This window comes from Ambystoma mexicanum, chromosome 8, assembly GCF_040938575.1.
Source record: "Ambystoma mexicanum isolate Mex_15411 chromosome 8, UKY_AmexF1_1, whole genome shotgun sequence".
Classification (NCBI taxonomy): Eukaryota; Metazoa; Chordata; class Amphibia; order Caudata; family Ambystomatidae; genus Ambystoma; species Ambystoma mexicanum.
The window spans coordinates 163690341-163714984 of record NC_090929.1 but is presented as its reverse complement, the minus strand read 5'-3'; the positions used below and the strand labels follow the sequence as shown (position 1 = coordinate 163714984).

Genomic DNA, 24644 nt, shown 5'->3' with positions numbered 1-24644 from the left:
CTCGAAAGACCAGATGCAATACTCTGCGGTTACCACTGAATGTCGGACTATATGCACAGCAGGTGAATCTAAGCAGATACAATCATCAGAAATGCTTTCACGGTAAGTAATGCATGTCATACCAGAAGTCCGTAGGAGAGCCATCAAGTTAGGTCAAAGTGGTCATACAGAAGGTCAAGCAAAATCCCTGGAAGTTGAAAGCCTTTGACCTGAGAACTGTAGAGAAAGTAAGGGAAGTGAATCGCTTAATCGTTGAAATAAAAGTGAATCTGAAATTGGCAAGAGTGAACCCGACCGAGGGATGCTGATTAATATGGGGCAAAGTCTAAAGTCCCATGAAACAGTGTGTTGACAAAAATTAACCCGGCTGAGGGATGTCCTCTGGAACTGTTTAGAAAGACATTTAGCTTTATGAAGGAAGGAAAAGCCATAATAAACCCAGAGGAGGGAGGCTGAAAGTTAAAGAGGTGTCAGCGCCCGGGAAGAGGGGGACCCATGGTGGGGTGAACCCATCACCCAGCAAACATTGGAAAATTAACTTCAGTTATTTTTTGAAGGAACTTTTGTTTTGTTAGTTGAATACGTCAGGCACTCGAAGGCAAGAGACTTGCAAGAGAAACAAGACTTGGCCATTGTGAACCCTGACAGCTGCAAGCGAAACTGTCATCTCGTGCTGGGGAAGCTCGAAAGTGTACTGTGCTCCAAGATCCTACCTTACCCCATGGAGAAGGGAGACCCAAGCGCTACCTCATCCTGACATATTATTTGTGAACATTCTTTTCTTGAAAATTATCCCACACCCTTTATGTATTAGTTGTAAGGTTTGGCAATAGGTTTCTTATTATAGGCCCTTTTTTATTTGATATGATGCCACTAGGTTTGCCTTATTTTAATTTGATGGTAGAAGCTTGCTCCCATATAAGATTTAGGTTAGTTGTTTTTACAACCTGCACACCGTTTAATGAACACCCTTGAACTGTCTGTGATCACTTGTCCGTCTTTACTGTTGCCACCATGAGTTCCCTACATATGGTGCCAGAAGTGGGATGTGACTCGATTGCAACAAATTGGGGGACCCTACAATTTCAAAAACTTAGTCAGAGAGCCTCTAACCTGTCCATCGCCACCAAGGTATCAATAGGGTTTGATATCTGTATTACTAGGGAAACTATATCCCCCTGGGAAAAGAGGAATGAATCCTACGGACTTGGGTTTTGATACCCCCTCTGGGGTGCTACATACGACTAGTCCCAAAATCTGGCTTAGCATGGAAGTTCGGGATAGATGTTCTAGCTGGCGTTATTGACCCCGACTTCCGGGGAGACGTGAAAGATCTCTTACAGAATCATGGATAAGTCCCTTTTGAGGTACGTCGGGGAGACCAAATTGCACAGAGAATTTAGGAAATCGCTTTATTCCATCAGTTCAAAGAAAGCGAACCAGACAAAACAGAAAGACGTAACTTAGACTTTGGGGATGCTGATAAATCACTTAACAATGAAGAAAGGAAAGGAGAAGAACCCACCATCTATCTAGCCTTTGCCCAACGAAATGATCCAGCCCTCGCTGAAGCTTTTTTACTAGCAAATCCAGAAGGGGAAGGCATAGAGAAGGGAAGTCCCTTTTGTCTTCTTAAAACTTGGGTTACTTAACAGAAAAGAAACCTTCCCAGAAAGTTTTATGAAAACCCAACTGGTTATACCTAAAAGCTACCGAAAGGTCATGCTAGAGATCGCACATTCCCATCTCACAGGAGGGCATTTGGGACATGTTAAAACACAGGCACATATTGGTGGAAAGTGCTACTGGCCAGGGTTTCCACGCCGATATAAAAGCTTTCATACAAATCTGCGAAATATGTCGAAAGACCAGCCTGCGCATCCCAGTAGCGGCCCCTCTGTACCCTCTGCCGATCATAGAAGTCCCCTTTTTTAGAATTGGTATGGACATAATAAGACTGCTAAAAACATCTAAATTGGTTCAACAAGTATGTCCTGGTGATCGTGGATTATGCAACCCGATATCCCAAGGCATTCTCAATACGAAATAATACCACTCAGCAGACCCAAAACAACTTCTACCGTATTTCTATAGGGTCGGTTTTCCCAAAGAAATGCTAACAGACCAAGGTTTGAATTATATAAGTAAGCTTATGGCTGAAGTCAAAGACCTACTCCACATTACCACCTTGCAAACTTCTGTGTACCTGTCATGATGCCTGCCCCCGGAAGACCAGACCAGGCCCAGCAGCCCCGGAAACAGGCATCTTGCCACTTGGAGCATGCCCAAAAGCCTGTGGCGCCAGGCTCATAAAGATAAAGTCAGTCCTGGCGCCATGGGTGCCAGGCTCATTATTGATAACTTACCTAAAGCAGACCATGCTGCATACTCACCTGAGACAGACCATGCTGCATGAAGACTCAAGCCAAATGAGGCTTAGGAGGGACTATTTTACTGAAGGGACTATTTTGTTACTTGGTTGGGGCTGTGGAAGAATACTTACCTGGAACTTCTTCCAAGGCTATTTAAACCACGCCCGGACAGCCACACGTGCTTCGGGTTATTCTGCTTGCTGCAGCGTAACGCTCACCGTGTTTTCAGCAGCTCCAGTCTTCAGCCACGCCCGCTTCAGTCCTGGGACTCCTGAAACAAGAAGAAAAGAAGGATAAAGGTTAGAACAGGAGTTTTAACTTTAATCCTTACCTGAATCCTGATCCATCTCGCCACGGAGTTGAAAGACAGAAGTCATTCCTACGGCGCCGCGCTGAACTCACCTGCTTGGCGGTACTTCAGCATTCCATCACGCTCTCTCCATCTCGCGGCCGCCCTCCGACACCTAAGGAGACAAAGACAGCAAGGTGAGCAAGGGGACTCTCCCAAAGCTATACAAGCTACCCCCAATGACTTACCTGATTTACCACGGGGGGTACTCACCTCATCTCGGGTCGGCGCAGTCAACTCTGCTTCATCGCCGTACCCCCGGCCCCTAAGGGGAAAACCACAATAGACTTACCTGAATCTTACCAATTGCCATTTGGAAATCTTCGAGTGGATTAATCGGCAACCTGCAAGGAATCGGACAGAGTGAAGATCAGACATTAGAACTCTTATGAACAATTGGACTTTAGAGTCAATACTGGAACTCACCAATTCCTCTACGCCAGTGAAGTAACTGGTCATCAACGCGCCCCTGCGGTCGACGCAGGATGGAGAGCTCATCCTTCCAAACCATCAGGTGAGACTAAGGAGGGGACATCAAGAGTGATCTGTGGGAAGACAACGGGAGTGGGGAAGGTGGGTTGACACTCAATTCCACGGGTGGTTAATTCCCCTTCTCCTTTGCAGAAGAATATTCCTGCGAGCCAGTCGAACTAGTCTGAGCGGGCCAGTCCAGTCAGTCATCTCGGCGCTACACGTCACGCTGGTGGAAACAACAGCAGCCCAGTTCCGGTCGACGCCCCCGTGGGAACCAGGTGAGCGTAACAGTACCATCCTCAAACTGATGGTCCAGTGGAAAGATTTAATAAGACCCTGAAACTAATTCTACGGAAATTGGTAGACAAGGGTCGGATAGACTGGGATTGTATGATCCCATGGGCACAATTTGCAGTGAGAAACCCTCCCCCCCAAGCTTCCATTGTTTTCTCTCCGTTTCAGCTACTCTATGGAAGTGAACCGAGAGATGTCCTGGACATGCTCTGGGAATCCTGGGAAGAACGAGAGGAGGCTCCAATCCCAATATCACAAACAGCCACTAGAATGCGAGAACACATGAAGTTAGTCAGGGCTTAATTTGTAGTCCTATGGCAAAGGCCCAAAGCCAACAAAAGGCCAATTATGATAAAAAAGTAAATTTAAGATATTTGTTTATTGGACAGAAAGTACTAGTCCTCTTACCGAGCTTGGAGAATAAACTAGTTTCCAAGTAGCATGGACCTTACGAAGTAATAGAACGAACAGGAACCTGCACGTATAAGATATCCCAACCAGATTGCCAACAGAAAGTCCACTTAACACCACATCAACCTCTTAAAAGAGTGGAAGGAGAACCTGTCAGCCATCCATGCCAAAGTACTAGCCTGCCTGGTTCCCGAAGATACAGATAACTTTGATTTAATTCCTTCTGAGATATCTTTCCAACAACGAGAAGATCTAAAAGATGTAGTGGTTTCATTCCCTGTTGTATTCTCAGAAAAACCAGGAAGAGTAAAAGGTACATACCTTTTATATTGAACACCTAAAGGCAAGGTGGTTAATCTAAGACCCTATCGTCTACCAGATGCACGTAAACAAATGGTGATCGAGGATTTCAACAGAATGTTGAGCCCACCTCAAGTCCCTGGTCCTCTCCTAACGTGTTGGTCACTAAACCTGACCGTTCATGGAGATTTTGTATAGACTTTAGTCAAGTTAATGCAATTTCCCACTTCGATGCCTATCTCATGCCAGGCATCGATGACCTAATTGATGAACTTGGAACAGCCACCCTTCTATCTACCCTAGATTTAGCCAAGGGGTACTGGCAAGTCCCTTTATATGGGCCAGATAAGGAAAAAACACCCCTAGGATTATTCCAGTTTTAAGTCCTCACTTACATTGACAATATTGTCTTTTATTGTAAGACCTGGGAGGACCATCTCTTCCATCTTTATACCATCATGAAAGTCCTCAGGAATGCTGGCCTAACTGCTAATCCAGCTAAATGCAGATTGGCCCAATAAATCGTGAAATACCTTGGCTTTTTCGTAGGGAATGGAATGTACAACCCCTACATGAAAAGGTAAAAGCCGTACTCCAACTCCCAAGACCAAAAGAGATCTTAGAGCGTTCCTTGGCTTAATAGGATATTACCATATTACCATAGGTTTATCCCTAACTTTTTAGACAAAACCTTTGACTTAAGGACTGTAGTGGAAGTAAGGGAAGTGAATCCCGCAATCGTTGAAAGCAAAGTGAATGTGAAGTTGGCAAAAGTGAACCCGAACAAAGGATGCTAACGAAGTGGCACTAGTGAACCCGACTGAGGGATGCTGATAAAGGAACGGCAAAGTCTAAAGTCCCAGGAAACAGTGTGTTTACAAAAGTGGACCCGGCCGAGGAATGTCCACTGGAACTGTTTAAAAAGACATTTACCTTTATGAAGGAAAGAAAAGCCATAGAAAACCTGGAGGAGGGAGGCTGAAAGCAAAGAGGGGTGAGCGCCCGTAAGAGGGTGACTTGGGTGAAGCCATCACCCAGCGAACATTGGAAACTGAACGTCATTCTTTTGTTGAATTAACTTTTGTTTTGTTAGTTGAATATGTTACGCCCTCGAAAGCAAGAGACTTTCAAGAGAAACAAGACTTGGCCATCGACTACCCTGAGAGCTGCAAGCAGAACTGTCATCTCGTGCTGGGGAAGGTCGGGACTGTACTGTGCTCCAAGATCCTACCTTACCCCATGCTCAAAAACATGGGGAAGGGAGACCCAAGCTACCGCATCCTGACTTATATTATTTGTGAACACTTCTTTCTTTTCTTGAAAACTATCCCACAACCTTTATGTATTAGTTGTAAGGTTGGGCAATAGGTTTCTTAGTATAGGCCCTTTTTTTGTTTGACACAATGCCACTAGGACTGCCTTATTTTCATTTGTTGGTCGACGCTTGTTCCCATCTTAGATTTAAGTTTCGATTAGGCTTTTTTCCAACCAGCATGCAGTTTAATAAACACCCTTGAAGTGATCACTGTTGCCACCATGAGTTCCTTACACTTCTCACCAGACTTGCTTCTTCCCTGTTCTCATCCACCACTTGGTCAACAGCCGTCAGCGAAGCACTCCATGGTGCTCCACGCCACCACAGAGTATTTGAAGCAGAAGGTGTTACTGCTTTCTGTGTCCATAGGAGTACCAGATCCTCAGTCAAAAAAAAACGTGTGCGTTTGAGACCTCTGTCAGCATCACTCGGCAAAGCACTGCGGCTGACCTTTTTATACGCTTCCTTCGCTCACTTGAATTCATAACAATTAGACTGCACGATGATCTGGGAATGTGTCGACCATGCAGCAGATCTTGGTGGCCCGTGTTGACCCGCCAGGTTCTGCTTCTCAGACCATAACGTGTTACCACACCTCCCTCCCATCCAGCTTTACCTGAAGCCTGAACTGCCGTTGCAGGAGGCAGGGAAGAGATGCCTTCCATCCCCTCAGCCTCTTCATTTATCTGCTTGGTAAGTGTTTGGGCAACTAGGGTTGTCTAAAGAGAATCTCAACATATAATGGCAGTGCTCTCTCTTAATGGCAGTGCTCTCTTCTGCTGTTGCTGGGACAAACTTGGGGATCCCTTGTCTTGTGCTTTGGTTCTGTCTTTAAATGAATAGCTGATCCGTCTAATTTTGGCATATCAATTAAGTCATCCCGTACATATCAGCGGCATATAGGAATATGGATTTGGGTGTGGGGGATTCAACTCCCTTTCCAGTGCGGTCATGAAGCAGCATTTTGAGGTGCTCAGTCGGGCAGCTGTTCCTTCCTGTCGTGGACCTCTATCCAGTCTGGGACCTCAATGAAGTCTCATCATCCCTGGCTCACAAGCCTTTTGAACCTCTCACCACAGTTGACACAAACCTGGTGGCCCTTTCGGCTGTTGGGTCCTTTGCTACTTTGCATAAAGACAACGTGATGCGTTGGGCCCACCTTTCCTTTTTGCCAAAAATGAGGTCCGATTTCCACCTTAAAAAGATCTGTGTGATTTTCATTCCCAATCTGTTCTCGTAAGGGGAAAGGGCTTTGATCAACTTCTGCATGGCATACTTGGATGACATTGAAGTATTCAGCCAAACCTGGGAAGAGCATGTTGACCACCTGGGACATGTTTTGCAGGCTCTTGAGAAGGCCAATCTGACCATAAAGGCAAGTAAATGCCAGATTGGACAGAGTAAAGTGGTCTACCTTGGACGTGAGGTAGGAGGTGGAGAAATAAGGCCTTTGCCCAGAAAGATTGAAGCTCTGCAAAATTGGACAACACCTACTACTCGGACCCAGGTGAGAGCCTTCTTAGGGCTCACTGGGTACTACAGGAATTTCATAGAGAACTATGGCACCATAGCTTCTCCACTGAATGTGATCCCCCTCTCCTAAATTCCCTAAAAAGGTCAGATGGAATGAGGAGTGCAATCAGGCTTTTGAAAACCTGAAGAAAGCCCTTTGTCAAGCTCCAGTGCTAAGAGCTCCTGACTACCACCAAACTTTCATTGTACAGACAGATGCTTCTAATGCAGGTATAGGTGCAGTCCTTAGTCAACTGGATGGGAAAGGTAGGGAGCACCCCATTTGCTTCATCAGTAGAAAACTGAAGGATCCTGAGACAAGGTGGGCAACTATTGAAAGAGAATGTTTTGCCATTGTGTGGGCTCTGAAGAAGTTTAGGCCATACTTGTATGGTTCTACTTTTGTTATTCAGACTGACCACCACCCCTTGAGATGGTTAATGCAAATGAAAGGGGAGAACCCAAAACTATTGAGATGGCCAATCTGCCTCCAGGGGTTTGATTTCACCATTGAGCACAGGTCAGGGTGTCACCACCAAAATACTGATGGTCTCTGTAGGATGTTGATAACCGACTAGAGGCATGAGATTAATCCAGGAGTGGATTCAATCCTCCTGTCCCTTAGTCTGGGGGGGAGGGGCGAGTGCTCGGGAGAATTCTCTTATAAGGCTAATTTCCCAAACCTAGTGAGTCCCCCAGCAGCTTTGCTGGATTTTTGGGGTTTGTTTTTTTCTCCTGCTAAGAGTGAGATTCTTTTCCTCCCACTCTTAGGCATGATTTGAGGTATGTCTCTGACTTTTTGGTGCTTATGGGCTATGGGGTCTTTTACTCCATAGGGTATCATCTGGTCTTTGTGTATGTGTTACACAGCACTCTCAGTGCAGTAACACAGGGGTGTCATAGTGACCCCCAAACATAGACTCCATACCCTGGGACTGACTACTGTCTCCCAGGGCATGTAAAGTGACCATTGACTTTACTAGTCCAAAATTGTGACAGAACTAGTACAAACCATCATATTGTGGAAGTACTGGGAGTGGTTAATTTGATTGCCCCCAGTCTGTTTTCAAGGGGGCACTGTCCAGTCCCCCCTTGTCGAGTTTCTAGCTGGTGGCAGTGGTTACCACGCAAAATATTCCACCAGAATATTTCCTATGGGAGTTTCCCATTGATTTTAAACGCACCACTTTTTGGTGCAATGTTAAAGATACCGCTGGTTTATTTATTTGATATTAAATCAACGGTTGGGTCTTTTTGCCAGAACTCTTTTCTAAAATGGCGTTCGTGTCCGTCTCTGTAACTCCAACCAAGGTCGGGCCCTTTGTTCAACTATTTTGGCAGGCTTCTGCACAGAAGCCCTCCAAATGGTGCCACTCTGTCTGGGTTCCACAGGATGTGGGGGGAGGGGAATTTGCACCCTGGACTGCGTTGCCTTAGCAACTCAAGTCGCAATCTGTTCTGATTGGCCCAGTGGTGAGACGCCCGGCTCACCACTTAGCATGTTTGAGTGACATCTAGGCTGTTGAATGGGGGGTTTTCTGCATAAAAGCAGGGCTTTTGGGACTGGAACTTCAGAGGTCGCCACAGGACCTATGAATCAAAAGAGGGACGAAGCCGAGCCATTTGCAACGACGCCACCACCGATGGAGCCCTGCTTCAACGAACTCGCCACTTTCCCAACGACAAGAGAAGATCTTCTGCTTGACGAGTCTTCTTCCTTTGAGCTGGTGGGATCAACCAGTTCGCCCCTTTCACCTTCCAAAGACGTCTCTTGGTCGAATCGCCCGTGCCAAGCACCCCGGCGGCCGTATAGCCAAGCTTCACCACTTTGACCGCGAATAAAAGGAAGGCACCTTTTAACCGACGAACCCCGCGGCTGGTTTCATCCCTGTGCAGTGCATCGACTCGACGAGATCCTCTCTTCCCTTGGTCGAAACAAAGAACTGCAACCACTGCCTGGAACAACTGCCACCGCTGGAGCTTACTCTCTCTTTAAGGTACTGTGTTCTGCCTGGCCTCTCTTTCCACGGATTGCTAAAGGTGACCCTTAAATCCTTGGCTTTCAAAATGAGTTGGCCCCAGACATTCTAACTTTACTTCTTAATCACCCAACCTCTTTTGAACACTCTGCAAAGACTTTTAGTGCATTTTAAACTGTGTGATCTTGGGCACATTTCGCTTTGCTCCATTTAAAGTGGGCCTGGCCTATGAGCTTTGGCTCTACAGTGTATACTCCCTTTACTCCCTTGCTTTGAACTTCTATAAGTGTTGGGAACTGTTTTATTTTTATGCCCTGCCCTTTTCTCTCCCTTTAACTTAACTATTAGAGTGCCATCTAGGTTACGTGCTCACATCTGTTTTAACAAATAGTGGTGTTTTAACTCTGACTTGTCTAATAGTTATCAAGGGAGGTGTTTATACTTTACCTGACTATGTTTTAACTTGCTTTTGATTTAGAGTGCTAGAGTATTGCCTAAAGTGTGTTTTAAATATATAATTATATACTTCTGGTACAAAGCTCTGGTCAGTGTTTGTTTGCTCTGCTGTGTTGTTGGCCCTATTGTGTATACTCTATATACTGCCCTACTCTTCTTGAGAGAAGTCTGACTGCTCAGCCACAGCTACCAGGTAAATCTGGGTGGTGCAGACTGCTACCAATTGGGTTTACTGCTTACTCCTGTAGTCTTAATCTTCTTGCAGTTGTCCCCAAGGGAACTGCAAAGGATTCTGCCTAACAGCACGAAACAGGGTTTGGATTGTAAAACAAGTACCACGTGGTGAGCATATTGGATATTACGAAGGTCTCTAAAATGGCCATGTTTGTTCACAATGCAGTCTATGGGACAGCCCCTGAATATTTAAAGGAACGACTATCTACCAACCAGCAAAAACTCTACTTTCAAGTAACTGTATGCTACTACTTTGCCCATGCTCAAAACGGCTAAAAGGCAATGGAAATCATTTTCTTACACAGCATCGTTCGCTTGGAATGCTCTCCCTCCCAACCTGAGGTTGGAAGGGAATCTGCTCTCTTCCCGAAAAAGCTTGTAAACACCTGTTCGAGTAGACACTACCCGACCTCCTTACAGGTGACATCCTTGGGGAATTGCCTTATGTTATTGTTATGTCATGTTTGTTTTTTGTTTCCATGCCCCGATGCCAGTCCGGTTTTCGGTGTTAAATAAAACAAAATAAAATAATGGGTTTTATGATTCCCACGTCTTGAGCTATCTCAGTCAATTTTTTCTCTCTATCTAGAGTTCCACAGTCAATATTTGGGGGTTTTCTGTAGTAGGTACAGTTTGTTTGTTCAAATGAGTATGTGTTTATTCAGAGAGAAGGTATGCTGGCAGTCTTGTCTGGGGCAAAAGTGTGCTTTCGGTTTTGTTTTGCTATATTTAAAAATCCAGAGCAATTTCGGGACAGACACTGAGATGAAACCTGCATAGAAATGTTTTTCCATTTTCATTTACTGATTGCATTCCTCCACCCATCTGTGGGTAATACCTTTAACTCTCCTTTATTAATCTGGGATTCCCTAATTATTTCAACATGATCACCTTAATTTTAATGTTACATGCATCCCAGGTTTCCTCCATTCATAGAGGTGCCACTCGAGGCAAGTTAATGATGGCGGAACTTGACTCCAGATTCACAAAGAGTTGTTTTTGAATGAGTGAAAGATTCACGTATGAATGTAAAAACAACCAATTGTAGGTATTGGCACTTTCACCACAAAGATCGATGGGCAAAAGCACTGGGAATAGTTCATGGATAGAATGAAGACCGTGAAATGTGAATCAATGAAAGTGACCTACAGGCTCATCCATGTGGTTCCTTTGTATACCTGTTTACCACCAACTATACTTGCTTGTTTACTGACTTTTCCCTTGCATGCCCATCACGAGGAACCATTGTTTCAAATCTATATCCTCTGAATTCTGTTTCTCCTGCAACATTAACCTAGGTGGTAATAGGCAAACTTCAAATGTTCTAAAAATTGGTTCCTTTACCCCCTCACGAGTCTGCTCCCTTTTTCCTTGTATAATGACAAAGAGCTCCTTTCTGCATGCGTTAATCAAATATATGTGTGAGGTACTGTAATACTTTCAGTGTGTGTTCTCAGTTATAAATATACACTCAATGTTTCAAACCATATGCTGTTGCCATCTGTAACAAAGTGGACCTCCAGCCACCTAACCTGAAAGCAGATTACTACACCATCCATCTGGCTTTTCATTTCTACAGATGAATTAAAGAGTTTTCTTTGTAATATTTTGATTTATGTTCACAGAGGAAACAAGAGCAGAAAGCGCCAGACAAGGAGGCAATTGTAAAAGCAACAACTGGCCTTTCATCCCACAATGCTGATAGGACTGTCGCCCATCACAACATGAGGGACGTAAGTGGCGATCTTAAATTCTTTTCAAATTGAGGTTTGGGACATTATAGATGTGGGTTTCGTATGCTGATGTTTAATTTGGCATTTTCTCAAATGAACTGTAAAATGTGGCAGTAAACAGGCTAAACCTGGACAGAAGATGATGACTTTGCAACTTAGGGAAAGTTATGTTGGTCCTACTCTATTAATACTAACATTGTTTTTATTTCAGTTCCAGACAGAGCTCAGGAAGATTTTAGTATCTCTTATTGAAGTTGCTCAGAAGTTACTGGCACTTAACCCTGATGCTGTTGAATTGTTCAAGAAAGCAAATGGTATGTTTTATTGGATGTTTGTATTTTGATTGTGGCATAGTTTGTCATGTTTAATGGTCTTTTCCTTGATAAATAAAACCATTGTTTCTGATTATTCACTGGAACAAGTTAACATAAGTTTAAATACAAATGATTTACTGGGAGAGGCAGAGCCAGCAGACGCCCAAGATGGCTGTGATTCCTCTGAGCTTCCGCCACTGGGTCTACGCTGTGCTCCAGTGAGGCAACAAGGACTTCTTTGGATGTCTTGGAGGTAGTGTAGATTTCAGAAAAAGGTATCTGCATATCTGAAGAACAGAGGCACCACCCAAGAGATGAGTAATCCAGGGAGGTAGTGTAGCTTTCAGAAAAAGGTATCTGCATATCTGAAGAACAGAGGCACCACCCAAGAGATGAGTAATCCAGGGAGGTAGTGTAGCTTTCAGAAAAGCATCTGCATATCTGAAGAACAGAGGCACCACCCAAGAGATGAGTAATCCAGGGAGTTCTCAGCTTCCTGCGTATGTGCGAAGAACTGCACAGTTACCTGGCCTGCCTGAGATTGCAGCAGCATTAATTGCAGAGTCTGGTTTTTAGTGTAATATACTGGCAAACCGGACTAGTCATTTAATTGAAGGTGGGTGTCTGAAGTCCCCAAGAGGTGCCAGCGTTTGCTGAAGGAGACCATTGCCTCCTCATGAACAAGTTTGAAATTCCACTGAGTTACCTAAGCAGCATATGGATAGATGCAGTCAAGAGGTGTTTCTTCCATGGACAGTGAGGCCCCATATTACTTTGGCCTGGTGTTTTTTTCATGGCCTGCATCCCAGGCTTTCCGAGAGATCAGAGTGTGCAAACGGATGCACATCTTGATCTTGCAGGGTCAAGGAGATCATGGTAGACAAGCGCACGAGGCAGACGGAGGATGATAGCATGTGGGGATAAGACTACTTACATCGATAAATGCTCTTCATGCTGACTTCAGTCTGTTCACAGGAAACATGAAGTCCCCAGAAAAAACTGTAGATGCTGAGGACTTCCAACAGAATGGCATCCACAGAATGCTCATGCTTGAGACCATAGTGACTGCATTAGAACAGCATGATATGTGCACAGCCATTTGAATAGCACAAGCAGTGAAATTCAAGACTGCACTATCTGTAGCATTTTGAGAATAGATGAAAAGGTTGAGATTCCAGACAATATGAGGTGGGGAGCTCACGCTCTGGTGTAAATCCCACAGTATGTGTTATTTGCAGACCTAAAGACTACTCTACAAGATACTTTGATGATTTCCTGTTGAATTGCTAGCTGCTGGTTGGATCATTCATCAAGCGCATAGATTATAATGGAAACAACCGTTTTTCTGCATTGAACCATTCTATAATTACAACTCACTTTTTACTATCTATTTTTTTCATTTTTTCCTCCTTTTGATGAACTTGTTCTACTGTAGGATAGAAATGTCAGAAATGCAGACCTGTTTCCCCCCCGTCCCTCATTTCTGCCAGATCGCACAACCTAGTTATATACTTGGTCAAACATAGAAAATCATGTCTACAACAAGTCTTCTGCTCAAACACTGACTTTTTCCATGGCTTAATCATGTAAATCAAGCTTCGAATGGATTGTGTCCTCCACGTATTCCTCATCTTTGACATGTAATGTCCAGCTTCAGTTGCTTTAGAAAACTTTTTCGCCAGAGGGCGCTGTGCGTCGATGGCGTCGAGTCGATGTCCCACAAAGGCCTTCATCAAGGGTGGCATCATCGGATATCATTTATTGCACGTGCGGCGCTCGTTGGCCTCAGTTCTGTTTTTCCGTGGAAGCTATCGCTTCGTCTAACGGGAATCGGCACGCCTCATCGTTTAACGACTTGTTTTTGAAAGAAATTCTTCGACAAATCCTTCGAGATGTCTTCATCCTCGCCACCTTCAACACCGAAAACCGGTTTCAAAAAATGCCGGGACTGCGGGCCAAAGATGTTCCTTACCGACCCGAAACCGTGTCTGCTTATGGTGCCTTGGCGAGGACCATGACACGGCCAATTGTTAAAAATGTCAATCCATTACAGGAAAGGCCTTGAGGTAGCGGAAGGGAAAACTCCAGGTAGGAAAATTACCCAAATCCCCTAACCCACGATCTGCTAAGCCATCGACCGACGAGTCGAGAGGAGATTCTCCTCGAAGGAAGAAGGCTAAGCGCTCTAGGTCAAGGAGTCGGCTAAAAAGTCAAAGAGGGGCACCGCAGGTCGCCTTCGTCGACATCTTCCTCTGACGATTCACCCGTAAGGGTCGCATGTCCCACAAAAAATCTACCCCAGCAGATTAGGAAGTTTTCAGAGAAAATTTAATTTTTTTTTTCGAAAGACGGGGTCATGCTCCTACCAAGCCTTCCAAGTAAGCCAGTTAGGATAGGTCCCGGCCAAAAACCTTTGCACCCTCGAGCCCGGGTAAACGGCCTTACAAACATCGAGAGCCCTCAAGACCCTCTGTCAATGAAAAATCTAGATCGCGGTCCTCGACACCATTGAGACCCTCGACGCAATCGTTGACGCCAAAAATGTCCTCGATAATTAAACCTTCGTCCACAACGGTGCCATCGACGTCGACAACTTCGGAGACAGCTACGCCGCATATGCTGGCTGTTCAATCGAAGCCAGGCGCTTTTCCTCATCCGGCACCAATGAAGCCTTTGTCATCAAAGCCTTTCCGGACTCCATCTGATAAAGTCTATACTCCTTTACCCAAAAAGGAGTTTTCCAAATCACTCTCTTCAATATATGAAGATGAAGAACGTTCTGATGGGAAGGATGCTCCTTTTGGACTGCAATATGGGATGTCCAATGCTCCAGAGTGTCTGATTTCAGAGGAGTCCAGGATTAAAGATCTTTATGACAATTTACAGTCAGCGAGTAGAGTTGATACTTCACCCGAGCTAGAGTTCTGTAGACCTGAGCCTGGTAAACATGCTGACGCAACATATAGACAACTCATATCCAGAGTTGTAGAGTATCTAGGATGGAGCAGACCACCACTCCCTTTTGAACAGGACGATTTAACCAATATTTTGGATAAAGGTCCCCAAACTGACTCAGTATTGCCATTCCACATGGCTTTCCTAAAAAGGGTGGCTGGAAATTGGGAAATTCCGGATACCAATCCGGCAGTTAATAAAAATTGGACACGGAAATACCGCCCCTCCACTAGTGACCCTGACTATCTGTCGAACCCCACTCCGGAGAGTCTGGTGGTGCAGACAGCTACAGCAACGTCGAAGCAGGCAGCGTACTCTACCATCCCTCCTGATAGGGATGACAAGCGTGTAGATGGGTGGGCAAGAAAGGCATTTTCAGCTGGGAGCATAGCTCGGAAATCGGCCAACTCCACCTGTGCCCTGGCAAAATGTTCGTACACTCTGTGGGATTGCATATCTATGGTGGCAGAGCATATCTCCGACAGGGATGAAAGGGATGGCTTCTTAGCTATTATTAAGGACGGCAAGGAAGCTAGTTGTGAGAATCCCTTCAATCTGGCTTGGATACTGCGGATAGCATCAGCAGATCCATGGCAACCAGCACTGTAATACACAGACATGCGTGGTTCAAGTCAGGTTTTGCACCAGAGGTGCAGTCGAGACAGCTCAACATACCTTTTGATGGGTCTCATCTTTTTGGCAGCAAGGCTGATGTCAGCCTTCAGAGGTTACAGACCTCGAAGGCGGCGACCAAGTCTTTAGGTGCCACTGTTCGGCAACCTCAGCCTTTTCGTACTAGTGGACAACCTTGGAGGGGTAGATCTTTTCGCTTCTACTCCTCAGTTGCAAGGGCGAGAGGAATGGCCAGTCAAAGAGGCCAGAGAAAATGTCCTCGTGGTGGACGTGGTAGAGGTGCCAAGACAGCTCAAGCAGCAGCCTCTTTACCATCGGCCTCTGCAACAGCCGCCTCAAAACCACTTTGAGGTCTTTAATCACAGTTCACTAGTGGGGGACAGACTGTCTCAGCATTTAGAAGAATGGCGAGCCATTACTTTGGATGCTTGGGCTCTGTAAACTGTAGCCCATGGTTACTGCTTTCCTTATATAAGAAGACCTCAAAACAATACACTTGGGAGCTGCTCTTTGATGGTTCTGGATCCGCTCCTTGTGCAGGAAGTTTTAACCCTGCTAGCGAAAGGTGCTATAGAACCGGTACCTGTAGCAGAGAGGAACAAGGGATGGTACTGGCCATATTTTTTGATCCCCAAAAAAGACGGTGGACTGAGGCCCATCTTGGACTTGAGATACTTGAACAAGTTGCTAAGGAAAGACAAGTTCAAGATGGTCCCACTTTCTCGGATACTCCAGGCCCTCCAACTCCAGGATTGGTTGGTGTCCTTAGACCTTAAGGATGCTTATTTTCGTGTGCCAATCCATCTCAAGCACAGAAAATACCTGAGGTTTGCAGTTGGCAGTTCTCATTATCAGTTTCGAGTTCTGCCTTTTGGGCTAACCTCTGCCCTGAGAATATTCACCAAACTGATGGCAGTAGTGGCAGCGAATCTCAGGAGAGGGGGAATTCACATCTACCCATACCTGGGCGATTGGCTGATCGGGAGAACATGCCCTGAACAAGCCATCGGGGCACATTCTCCCGAACAAGCCCTGGATCATCTCTGAGTCACCTGCCACTCCCTTCACAGATTGGGCTTTTTTCTCAATTACAAGAAGTCCCATAGGCCACATTCCCAACAGCTCCAATACATCAGAGCTGTGTTAGACACGTCTTTTGGAAAGAGCTCGCCTCCCAAATTGAGGGCTCAAGACATTCTTCAGATGGTATCTAAATTTCAGAATGCCCAGAATCTTCCGGCCTTCGATTTCTTGAGGTTGCTCGGCCTCATGGCATCCTGCATTTATTTATTTTTATTTTTTTTTAAAGGCTTGAACTTGCCAGTTCTCTCTTCTCCCAGTTCTGTTCACTGTTTCATGTCTCCAGGACTCTTCAAAGTCCTTTGGCCCGATGACAGGCTTGCAGGGCCTTGTTATGGCGTCTACTCGTTCAGGTTTTCGAGGCTCCCATAACCCTTGTGGCCTCTCCAGCCGTGTGTTTCAATGTCTTTTGATTTGCCAGGTCTCCTCAAAGTCCTCTGACCCTCTGATAGTCTTACTTTATCAGGGCCTCATCAGGGTGTCTACCCATTCGGTTTTTCCAAGTTCCTGTAACCCTTGTAACCCTGATACTACGGTTCGCCCCTCTCACCAGTGTTATCTCCTCTGGAGCAGTCGCATCCCTTACTCTCCCCAGCTTGGCAGTTGTTGCACTTCTTATGCAGAGTTCTGGGATCTGACTTCTCCTCTGCGGTCTGGTCTCGGCATCAGTTAATGGGCCCCAGGGCCCACCATTGCTTCTGTGTGATCACGCCTCCAGGCGAGGCGGGCTGTCTACAATCTGTCTTTCTCCCACCCTTGACTTCTTCGTCAGTCAGGTCTCTCGTCTTCCACCGTCACTCTGATTTGTTAGTTCTCCACGCTACTGCCTGCACTTCGGTCAGGCGTGGTCCCGCCCCTCCAGGACTCTTCCCCTCCCCCCACCCCCCACCTTCTTGGTCAGAGGCTCTAATCTGTGTAGGATTCTCTCTCCTCCATTCAAGGTGCCTTGTGTTTTTACCACATCTCAACACAATGTATATTGGTGGAAAGTGCCTGTAAAACTAATCTATCCTCCAGTAGCTCACCCTTCATCAGGGTTGGATCTAAATACAGGGCTTTCGAATGGATTGTGTCCTCCAACGTATTCCTCATCTTTGACATGTAATGTCCAGCTTTGGAAAACTTTTTCGGCAGAGGGCGCCCTGCGCCGATGGCGTTGAGTCAATGTCCCTCGAAGGCCTCTGTCGAGGGTGACGTCATCTGATGTTATAAGAAGCACGCACGGCGCCCGTTGGCCTCAGTCCTGTTTTTCCACAAACGTGTTTGCTTCGAAACTCAGCGTGCCTCGTTCAATTCGATTGCGTAGTTACCTCAATTGCGCAGTTACCTTCGATTAAATATGTCTTTGTCTTCAACTCCGACGACCCCTCGTTCAGGATAAAAAAAATGCAAGGTATGCGACTCCAAGATGTCCATCACGGATCTGCATCAATTCCTGTACCAAGTGTCAAGCTATGACAGGAAAGGCCTTGCAAGAATGATAGGGGAAGTTGCAGGTAGGTAAGATATCCAAGCCCCATAAAACCAGACCTGATCGTTCTTCGACCGCCGAGTCGAGAGAATGCGCTCCTCAGCGTAAGAAGGATAAAAAATGTTCAACGTCCCGAAGTAGCTCCCGCCATTCTTTGTCCTCGACAAAGCGATCGAGGAGGAGGCACCATCGGTCGCCTTCGTCCTCGTCAGGTGGCACCCCCGAGAGGGTAAAGTGCCCCTCCAAAAAGTCGACGCCCACGAAGTGGGAAGCATTCCAGGTAGAGATGCAAAACAAAATGTGAAACAGGGTAAGGCTCCGTTTGCGCCTTCTGTAGAAGCTGGCAAGGAGCGGTCTCGACCCAAAACATGCACGCCCTTGAGCCCGGTTAGACGGCATGATTCGCATTTAGAGGCTTCGAATGGACAAGGATCACTCGAGACATGGCGAGCGTTTGAGATCTTCGAAGCCTGTAGAACCCTCGAAGCCCTCGGTGCCAAAACCGTTGAAGGAGCCCGTCGATTCAGCACCATAGATGCCATTGTTGTTGTCGAAGCCTTCAACGCTAAAGCTACCGATTGTGTCAGTTCAGCCCCCAGGGACTGAGGAAACTCGTAAGAAGGCTAAACCCAAATCTACATCGAAGCCAGTGAGTACTCCTGAGAAAATCTCCACTCCTCTGCCAAAGGATTTTTTTCAAATCCCCCTCTCCATTTTTGAGGAGGAAGAGAGATCAGATGGGGAAGATGCCCCTTTTGGGCTTCAGTATGGAACCGCCAATGTGCTGGAATGCCTCCTATCAGAAGAGAGCAAGATGGAAGATCTTTATGACACCTTGCATAATGCCAGCGGCATTGATACCTCTCCTGAGTTGGAGTTAAGCAGGCCAGAACCAGGCGAGCACGCTGACTCCTCATGCCGGAAACTGATGTCCAGAGTAGTGGAGTACCTAGGCTGGGCTAGACCCCCGGTACAGTTTGATCAGGATGATCTGGCCGATATTATAGACCAAGGCCCACTTACAGATCTTATATCACCCTTCATGTGGCTCTGCAAAAAAGGGTGGCCAGAAATTAGCAGACCCCTGAAACCAATCCTGCGGTGGACAAGTCCTTTACAAAGAAATACTGTCCTTCTAGTAGCAACCCTGGCTACCTGTCCAAACACTGCACTCCGGAAAGTCTGGTGGTCGAGGCAGCCACGGCTACCTCGAACAAGGCAGCGTACCCTAACATCCCTCCTGATAGGGATGACAAGTGCATGTATGGATGGGCACGGAAGGTATTTTCAGCTGGGAGTATGGCCCTGAAGTCGGCCAACTCCACATGTGCTGTAGCAACATTTTCGTACACTCTGTGGGAGTGCATATCCATGGTGGCAGGGGCATATTCCAGAAGGGGATGAAAGGAACATCTTCCTGGCTATTATTAAGGACGGTAAGGAAGCCATGTGCGAGTCCCTTCAGTCTGATTTGGACACTGCGGATAGCATCAGCAGGTCCATGGCCACGAGCACCGTGATGCGCAGATTTGCGTGGTTCCGGATGAGCAGGCTCGTCTTCTCAACATGCCATTTTATGGGTCTCACCTTTCTGGCAGCAAGGCTGACGAGAGCCTTGAGAGGTTGCAGACCTCGAATGTGGCTGCCAAATCTTTAGGGACCGCTGTTAGGCAACTTCAGTCTTTTCGTCTGTCGGGACAGCCATGGAGGGGGCGATCTTTTCCCTACTACTCGTTTGGAAAGGCGAGAGGAATGGCCAGTCAAAGAGGCCAACAGAAGTTCCCTTGTGGTGGATGAGGTAGAGGTGCCAAGCCAACTCCAGCTGCTGCTACCTTACCATCAGCAGCTGCAGCAACCGCTTCAAAACCACTTTGAGAGGTTGCGTCACGTGTCACCGGTGGGGGCAGACTGTCTCAGCATCTCGAACAATGGCGAGCCATTACTTCAGACGCGTAGGCTCTGGAGACAATAGCCCACGGTTACTTCCTACTATTCATAACGCAGCCTCACACCAATCCACCGGGGAACCGCTCTTTGAAGAGTCAGGATCCGCTCCTTGTGCAGGAAATATTAACCCTGCTAGAGAAAGGTGCTATAGAACCAGTGCCTGTAGCGGAGAGGGAAAAGGGTTGGGATTTCCCATATTTTTGATCCCCAAGAAAGACAGAGGACTGAGACCCATGTTGAACTTGATATGCTTGGACAAGTTCCTCAGGAAGGACACATTCAAGATGGTCACACTTTCTTAGATCCTTCTGGCCCTCAATTACAGGGTTGGTTTGTGTCATTGGACCTTCAGGATGCTTATTTTCATGTGCCAATCCATCTCAAGCACAGGAAATAACTGATGTTCCCTGTTGGCGGCTCGCTTTATCAGTTTCGAGTCCTGCCTTTCGGGTTGACCTCCGCCCAAGAGTCTTCACCAAACTAATGGTGGTGGTGGCAGCGCATCTCAGGAGAGGGGGGATTCACATCTACCCCTACCTGTAAGATTGGCTGATCAGAACGCGATCTCCCGAGCAAGCCTTGGATCACCTCAGCGTTACCTGCCACTCCCTACACAGACAGGGCTTCTCCCTCAATTTCAAGAAGTCACACATGACACCTTCCCAACAGGTCAAGTATATTGGGTCTGTTTTAGACACATCCTTGGGAAAGTGTTTGCCACCCAAGATGAGGGCTCAAGACATTCTCCAGATGCTAACAAAGTTTCAGAATGTCCACTGTCTCCCGGCCTTCGAATTCCTAAGGTTGGTCGGCCTCATGGCATCCTGCATTTACCTGGTGCCAGAGGCCCGCCTACCAATGAGATCCCTACAGTGGGCTCTCCGAACACAATGGTCCCAGTTCTCGGGCCGAATATCGGGTTTACTGCAGGTCCCGATCAAAGTTACACAGGATCTTCTGTGCTGGGCCTGCAAGGAAAATATCCTGAAGAGGGAACCTTTTTGGCAACCACGGCCAGATACAACTATAGTGATGGACACCTTACTCGCGGGGTGGGGAGCCCACACCAACGATCTGACAGCCAGCGGTCGTTGGTCTCCATCGGAGTACAAACTAAATATCAATCGTTTGGAGCTGTGGGCAATCAGACTAGCACTGAAGGCCTTCCTGCCCTCGGTCAGGGGAAATAATGGCCTGATAATGACGGACAACACAGTGGCCATGCATTACCTCAACAAGAGAGGTGGTGTAGGGTCACTACCACTGTGCAGAGAGGCAATGCAGCTCTGGTACTGGGCAATTCGAGAAGGAATGTCCCTATCGGCAGTTCACTTGGCCGGGGAGGAGAACACCTTGGCGGACGCTCTGAGCAGGGAGAGCACAGTCCCCCACGAGTGGGAACTAGCTCAGGAAGTCCTTCAAGAGATCTTTGCCCTTTGGGGAACCCCTCAAGTAGATCTGTTTGCAACCGGGATCAACCGGAAGTGTGAAAGGTTCTGCTCAAGGGAATTTCCGGCGAAAGGAGCTCTAGGAGACTCGTTCGTGGTGGATTGGGATTTTCCACTGCTATACGCGTTTCCACTGGTCCCCGTCATTCCTCAAGTAATCAGGAGGTTGAGACGGTTCGGGAGCCACATGAGCTTAATTGCTCCGGATTGGCCCAGGAGGACATGGTAGCTGGACCTTCTTCTGGACATGTCCATCTGTCCTGTGATACGTCTTCCACAAAGAGATGACCTTCACTCACAAAAGGAGTCAGTTTCTCCATCGAGAGGTCAACACTCTCAACCTTCACGCGTGGTTTCTGAAAGGTTGAGATGCAAGGATTGGGACTTCCCAGATGATGTGATGGAGGTGTTGCTTTCGACAAGAAGGCCAGCAACAAAATCTCTGTACCGTTGCCGTTGGAATAAGTTTTGCAACTGGTGCAGGGAAAAGAATGTTGATCCTTTTCTATGTTCAACTCCGGATATGCTATCCTTTCTGCTTTCATTAGCACACAAAGGTCTTCACATTGGGACCATTAAGGGTTATCTAGCAGCGCTCTCGATATTCAAGTGTTCATTGGAGGAATGGTCTTACTTCAAAATTCCATTGGTGACTTAATTTCTGAAAGGACTCATGAATGTGTTCCCACCTTTTGCTTTTCAGGTTTCAGTTTGGGACCTTAACCTGGTTCTAAAATGTTTAATGTGTGCACCATTTGAACCTTTGCACACATGTCCATTGAGGTTGTTAACCTTGAAGACTATACTGTTGGCTGCTCGAACATCTGCACGTAGAGTGAGTGAGTTGCAGGCACTCTCTTCAAAGCCACCCTTTACCATATTCCACAAGGGCAGGGTTGTGTTGAGGGTTAAACCCTCCTTCCTACCTAAAATAGTATCTGACTTCCATCTAAAACAGAAAATGGTTCTGCCAGCGTTTTATCCTCCGCCGCATCCCAATAAAGAGGAAGAAAGGCTCCATAGATTGGACCCTAGAAGAGCGTTAATCTTTTGTGTGTCTAGGATTTCCAAGTTGAGAGTGGACGACCAGCTCTTTATAGGATATACTGGATGCAAAAGTAGGGCAAGCTGTTTCAAAACAGACTTTGTCCAGGTGGATCATCCTTACGATTTCAGAATGTTAGACTGGCGGGCAAGGACCCACCAGAGGGTTTGAGGGCACACTCCACTAGGGCCATGGCCTCTTCCACAGCCCTGCAAAGGGGAGTACCCATTCAAAACGTCTGTGATGCTGCAACATGCTCATCATTGCACACGTTCACCAAGCATTATTGCTTGGATACTTCCCACGCTCAGGACGTCGCTTTTGGTAAGGCAGTACTTTATTCTGCCTTGTGACAATTGGCAAATCTAAATTCTCCACCCTCCTCCAGTCTTGGATACTGCTTTGGTAGTCTGTCAAAGATGAAGAATACATTGGAGGACACAATCCATTCGAACAACAAGTTCCTTAACAACTGGTAACGTTCTTTCGACTGGATGTTCCTCCAACGTACTCCTCATCGCCCTCCCATCCTACCCCTCTGTAAAATTTCCCATGCTATTACAGCTTTCGTTCCACCAGGGCTGACTACTACTTGCCTGTACTAACAGGCACCTTTGCTAACACTAGGAGGGTAAAAACAGAACGGAGGCCTTCGAGGGACATCGACTCTACGCCATCAACGCAGTCCCCCCTGTGCCGAAAAAGCTTTCCGAAGCAGCCGAAGCTGAACATTACATGTCAAAGATGAGGAATACGTTGGAGGAACATCCAGTCGAAAGAACGTTACCAGTTGGTAAGTAGCTTGTTCTTCTTAACTAATAAGTTTGAGCCAATGCATAAGGCTCTGTTAAAGGAGATTTCATATTAAGTGGCTTCCCTTATTGTCATTGCATCAATCAGATGAATTGGTGAATTGCAATCCCTGTCAGTTTCTGATTCTTTTGCCACAATACATAAACATAAGTTGTTGTTAAGAACACACCCAAGGTTCTCACCTGAATTCATATCCAAATTTCACATTAACCAATTGAGTTACCTCAATTTTTCCAGAATCCTCGGAACGGGAGAAAGGACATGGCACACTTGACTTTTGCTAGGTGGTCATGTACTACATGGACTGAAACAAAACACTTAGAAATAAGTATAATTCTTTGGATCAATGACAGAAGGTGTTCCAACGGGTATTAGTCACTGAAGCAACCATTGCAAGATGGATTGTTAGGTGTATACAGTTTTGCATGAATGCAAAAAAGATCAATCGACCAGCCGTGTGTGAAAAATGGTGTCGGAACAATTGTGCATCGTTTATGAATCAATTTAAAATGTTTGCGTACTCAAAGGTATTAATGTAATCTACCTAATACTTAAGGGATTGTTAAGGTTAGATTTGTGGTGGTTTGGAGTGAGTATTTACTCTTCTAGTTTTATGGTTGTAGCTGGTAGTGGCATACAGTGAGTGCTTGTACCTTAACTATGTTCCTTTTCTTTGTAGACTTTGCTATTTGTGACATTAACCTTTTACTCTTGATTTTCATGTTTTTTTTTATATCTAATTCAGCCCTTTTTTTGTAGGAAGTGTAGCATATAGCATATGAGTGTATTTTGTGTAAGTGTATGCAGTATGAGTATTTGGCGTTTAAGCCATCAGGTTTACTATATATATATATATCTTATTTCTAAGGCTTGTGGAATCTGCTTAGATCACATGCTGTGCATAGGCCGACATCTAGTGGAAGCTGCAGAGTATTAGTTTGTTTTTCGAAACTCGAAAATGGGCGTCAACACAGGGCATGCCAGTAATACTATCCCTAGTGTGACGTCCACTGTACCCATGATCCCTCACGCGTGTAGGACCCTCAGATTGTTTTTTTCCGCTATACTTGTCGGAAAGCATTGCGCGGATTTCCCTGGCTTTCAGCCATATTTTGCTAAATATCATGTTAATTTCCCCATTCTTCCACTCCCACGTCGAGACATCGAAGTTCGAAGATCGATGTCGGTCCGAAGAACAAACAACCGTCGAGAGCTGCACGACGGACTTTGGGTCTCGGAAGGCCTCTGGCCTTGGCCCTGCAAGTAGGGAGAGTGGGGAGTGGAAACCTACTGTACACTCTTATTTTTCCTACACACACTAGCCCGCTGCCACAGGGTGCGTATGGAGGGTACCCAATTTAAATTTTGCCCCAAGTGCAACCGAAAGTACCCATGGGTTGACAAACGCGCCACCTGTAACCTCTACTTGCCGAGGGATCTGTCACGACCCTCGCCCAAAAGCCCCTCTGGCAAACCCATTGGCCAGGTGAGTCAGGACTCTGGCCTCTA

At 46.3% G+C, this 24644-nt stretch overlaps 1 protein-coding gene across 1 annotated transcript in view; it reads left to right on the top strand.

The window, feature by feature from the left end:
* Positions 1–24644, top strand: part of UBAC1 (UBA domain containing 1) — an 819245-nt gene that overhangs the window by 154018 nt on the left and 640583 nt on the right. The window contains exons 4-5 of the mRNA XM_069609556.1: positions 11322–11429; positions 11641–11743. Coding sequence (XP_069465657.1) covers positions 11322–11429; positions 11641–11743 — 211 coding nt within the window. The remainder of the gene's footprint in view (positions 1–11321; positions 11430–11640; positions 11744–24644) is intronic.